Source organism: Catharus ustulatus, chromosome 30, assembly GCF_009819885.2.
Source record: "Catharus ustulatus isolate bCatUst1 chromosome 30, bCatUst1.pri.v2, whole genome shotgun sequence".
NCBI classification, from domain to species: Eukaryota; Metazoa; Chordata; class Aves; order Passeriformes; family Turdidae; genus Catharus; species Catharus ustulatus.
In genome coordinates this window covers 3,154,048-3,158,464 of record NC_046250.1, presented here as the reverse complement: position 1 = coordinate 3,158,464, position 4,417 = coordinate 3,154,048, and the positions used below count along the sequence as shown (strand labels likewise).

General features: G+C 46.8%; 1 protein-coding gene across 1 annotated transcript; it reads left to right on the top strand.

Annotated features, from left to right (window-relative positions):
* Window positions 1–3,655: 3,655 nt before the first annotated feature.
* On the top strand, window positions 3,656–4,024 carry LOC117008847 (scale keratin-like). The gene has a single exon (XM_033082946.1). It carries the CDS (start codon window positions 3,656–3,658, stop codon window positions 4,022–4,024), a length of 369 nt encoding a protein of 122 aa, XP_032938837.1.
* The last annotated feature ends 393 nt before the right edge of the window (window positions 4,025–4,417 follow it).

Genomic DNA, 4,417 nt, shown 5'->3' with positions numbered 1-4,417 from the left:
ACATTTGGGGAACCCCAGAACCTTTTCCAAACTGAAAAACCCCGGTTCCCTCAGACCTACACTTTGTAATTCCAGAATTTGGGACTCTTTTGGTTCTGTTAAATTCATTTTTATATTAACTAGAAATAGAATTTGCGTCCGTGTTTTATAAGTAGCCTAAAACCCAACAAAAGCGCTGCACCATAAATGTCATTATCTCCTTATGTCATCAGCAAAGCACAAAGCCACCTCCTGAGTCAGGCAGATCCTTATCTCCCAAGGAGTTTTCCTTATCTGCTTCAGCTGCCAAAAGATCTCGGGGTACGCATTTTCCTGCAGCAAAAAAAGATTTCTGGAACGTCACCGAGTTTAGAGAACTTTGACCAAAAAACTGAAGGGAAAATTAAAATCTAAAAATTAAAAAAATAAAAAAAATTAAAAACTAAAAAACTAAAAAATTTAAAAACTAAAAAATTAAAAAATGCAAAATCTGCTGCAGTGTCCAACTCCCCTCTCTGTAATGTGACAGCAAATTTCTCAGTGTTGATTACCTAAAAAAGCAGTGAAAAACCTGGGTTTTGTTTCATTGTGTCTCAAAAACTGAATGATTTCCAGTAGGACCCAGAGCTTCCCCAGTGGTACCCAAATGGCAGGCAGAGGGGATGTTCTACATCCTGCCAGGACCTGAAAATCAGCCAGAAAAATTGTCTATGTCCTGCCAGTACCTAAAAATCAGCCAGAAAATCTGTCTATGTCCTGCCAGGACCTGAAAAAAATCAGGTCCCTGTCAGGACCTGAAAAATCAGCCAGAAAAACCTGTGAGGGTTCAGCCTGGAGAAAAGGGGGATCCAGGGGGAATTTTGGGATCTGCCGGGACTGGATTTGGGATCTGATCCCAGGGAATGGGGTCAGGACAAGAGGGAATGGTTGGGTTGGGAAATTTGGGAAAAATTCCTCCTGGAAAGGGCGACCAAGCATTGCAAAGGGGTTTGGAGACATTTGGACGTGTCCAAGGAATTCCTGGAATTTTGAGCGTCCAACTGGGAGTTGACCCCACGTTGGACTCGGTGACCTCAGAGCTCTTTCCCGACTTTAATAATCCTGGGATTCTGTGAAACTCCAATGGGAAATTTGGGAAAATTCCTCCTGGAAAGGGCGACCAGGTCTTGGAATTAACTTGGGGAGATTTGGATCCCCATCTCTGGAGGTGTCAAAAAAATTCCTGAAATTTTGAGTGTCCGGCTGGGGGTTGACCCCACGTAGGACTCGGTGACCTCGGAGCTCTTTCCCAATTTAACTAATCCCGGGATTCTGTGAAACTCCAGGCGGTTTCGAGGAGGGACTTTTGGTACATCCAGAGCTTTTATCACACCCGGGTCGCCCCGCGCTGACGAAAGGGTTTTGCTCAATATTTCTGTTTATGAGTTGATTCAAATTCTGACGCTGTACGAAATTACAACCCGAAGATTTCTTTCATCTCAGCACTTTAATTGGCCGAGGTTCACGCCTGGTAACGTTCCGTGAAATCCATCGGGAATGACAGCGCCGGATTCTGCTGCTTCATTTATTCACCTCTCATTAGTTGACATAATGCTGCTGGCTCAGGTGTTAATCATCATTTTTATCTGCTTGAAGGTGCAAGATTTTTTTCCTTTCTTCTTCACTGTGGAAGATAAAAAATTGATTAAAACTTCGGTGTCTTCTTTGTGAAATCAGCAGCTTTTATGCATGGTTGGAATTCGGATTTGGATAAAACCATTCAGCGCTTTTCAGAGGAAATTGCAGATATTTTTTAAAACCATCCAGATCTGAGTTTTGTCTCCCAGATGTTCAGGCTACAGAGAAAATGTGAATTAAAACATCAGCACAGAAGGAGAAACTCACCCAAATAAAACTTAAATTAGATGAGGAAATTCACTGGAATCCTGAGGTGAGAAACCATGAGCTGGTGAAGAGTTCACTTGGACAATTTTTAAAAAATGATTTATTTTAAATAATAATTTTAAGACAAATTTTAATTAGGTTTCAAAATGCTGGGCTGTCAGAACACAACCACATATTTATATTGCAATAATTGCACCCCATTCTGTGCATAAACTATTAAGGAGGGTTTGGGAAGTGATTAAAAACACACCCAAAAAAATACTTGGACACGTTTGGGGTGGAATTATTTCTGTAATCCCTGGGGACCTCCCGAAGTTTGGGGGAAAGAATCTCCCAATTTCAGTGTGACTTGGGTAGAAATGTGTTTATTTAATAACCCATCCACAGCAAATCAGGGGTTTTGAGGTGGGACCTGGCAAAGTTTATCTGTGAAAAACGCTGCTATCCCTCCAGAAAAAAAAAAAAAATTTATTTAAGGGCTTTTTTAGGTGTTAAAATATTATATTTTGTGCACTGAGGGAAATGTGGCATATCCACAGTTCCACAGCGACCTGAGGTTTGTGGTTGCAGGTGCAAAAAAAAAAAAAAATAAAATTCTGGAGGCTTCTTACACCTGTCCAAGCATTCCATTGCAAAATCAGGGAGCAGAAATGATGAGAGTTGAGATCCAGAGCCCTCAAACCCAAACCTGCGCACGGCAGCAGGTTCTGGCTCCGATTAAAATCATTAATGAAGCTAATGAAGGGGAAGCTAATGAAGGAAGAGCTCAGCAAATGGGATTTAATTCCCGCTGGGTGGGATGGGGCTGCTCCATCAGGATCCGAGATGAAAGGGAGCCAGGAGCTGGAATGTGCCGATGCTGCTGGGCAGAGGTTCAGGGAGGTTTCGCAAATTGCAAGCGAGCAGAGTTTCGTCACTTTTGGGGAGTGATTTGGGCTCGTCGGAGGTGGTGACTCCCGGGTTCGGCGTGGTTCAGCCCCGGGGCATCGCGGGGTTTGTATAAAAGCAGCAGCTCTGCGGAGCTGATCCATCATTCTCCTGCTTTTCTCCTCTCTGTCAGGTAAGTCTGATGCCTTGTCATTCCTCTCCCAGCTCCAGAATGCCTTCACTTTTTGGATTTTGCAGCGATTGCATTGATTTCCAGGACTTTATTTTTCCTTTATTCTTTTTATTCTTTGTCCTATCCCATCTTCATCCCACCTCGTCTCCATCCCATTTCATCCCATCCGGTTTCATCTCCATCCTATCCCATCTCCATCTCGTTTCATTTCCATCCCATCTCCATCCCATTCCCTCTCCATCCCATTTCATCTCCATCCCATTCCTCCTCTATCCCACCTCATCTCCATCCTATCCCATCTCCATCCTGTTTCAGCTCCATCTCACCTCATCTCCATCCTGTTTCATCTCATCCTATCCCTTTTTCATCCTATCCCATTTCCATCCCACCACATTTCCATCTTACCCTGTCCCATCCCATTATCCCATCCCATTATCCCATCCCATTATCCCATCCCATCCCATCCCATCCCATCCCATCCCATCCCATCCCATCCCATCCCATCCCATCCCATCCCATCCCATCCCATCCCATCCCATCCCATCCCATCCCATCCCATCCCATCCCACATCTCCCAATCCTAAACCTTCTCCTATCCCACCCCAACTTTTTCCCCCAGGAATGTTTCCCCATTCCAACTCCCCCAAACCTCCACCTACCCCGTTTTCCGACCCTCACTTTTCATCAGCTCCTTCCCTGTGTTCCAGGAACCTCCTCCAGCCCCTCCAGGAAATGTCCTGCTACGACCTCTGCGCCCCCAGCAGCAGCATCGCCTGCCCGCAGCCCGTGGCCAACAGCTGCAACGAGCCGTGTGTCCGGCAGTGTCCGGACTCCACCGCCCTCATCCAGCCGCCCCCGGTGGTGGTCACCTTCCCTGGGCCCATCCTCAGCTCCTTCCCGCAGCAAGCCGTGGTGGGATCCACGGGAGCTCCAGCTTTTGGCGGCTCCCTGGGTTATGGGGGCGTCTACGGCGCTGGGGTTTTCCCGGGATACGGAGCCCGCTCTGGCTACGGGATCTCAGCGGTGGCCAGCGGCTCCTGTGGCCCCTCCACGTCTCGCCGCTTCAGCCGCCTCCTCCGTGGTTCCTGTGGGCCCTGCTGAGGGCATCGGAGCCTCCTGGGAAATCTGGGAATGCCCAAATCCATGGCCACGAGGATGAGGGGTCAACATTTCCATGGCCGCCTCGGTATTCCTGATCCTTCTCCTGATTTTTGCTCGGCGCCTCCTCATTGTCTGCTCTCGCTGTGCCCGTTCCAGCATTCCCAATTTATTGCTCCAACATGGGACAGCCCATTCCAGTTCCAGTATTCCCAATTTATTGCTCCAACATTCCCAATTCCTGCATTCCCAATTTATTGCTCCAACATGGGACAGCCTATTCCAGTTCCAGCATTCCCAATTTATTGCTCCAACATGGGACAGCCCATTCCATTTTCAGAATTCCTAATTTATTGCTCCAACATGGGACAACCCATTCCCTATGGATTTCATCCA

Coding starts and splice junctions, on each gene's coding strand:
- LOC117008847 (XM_033082946.1), top strand. CDS start 3,656: ATGTCCTGCTACGACCTCTGCGCCCCCAGCAGCAGCATCGCCTGCCCG.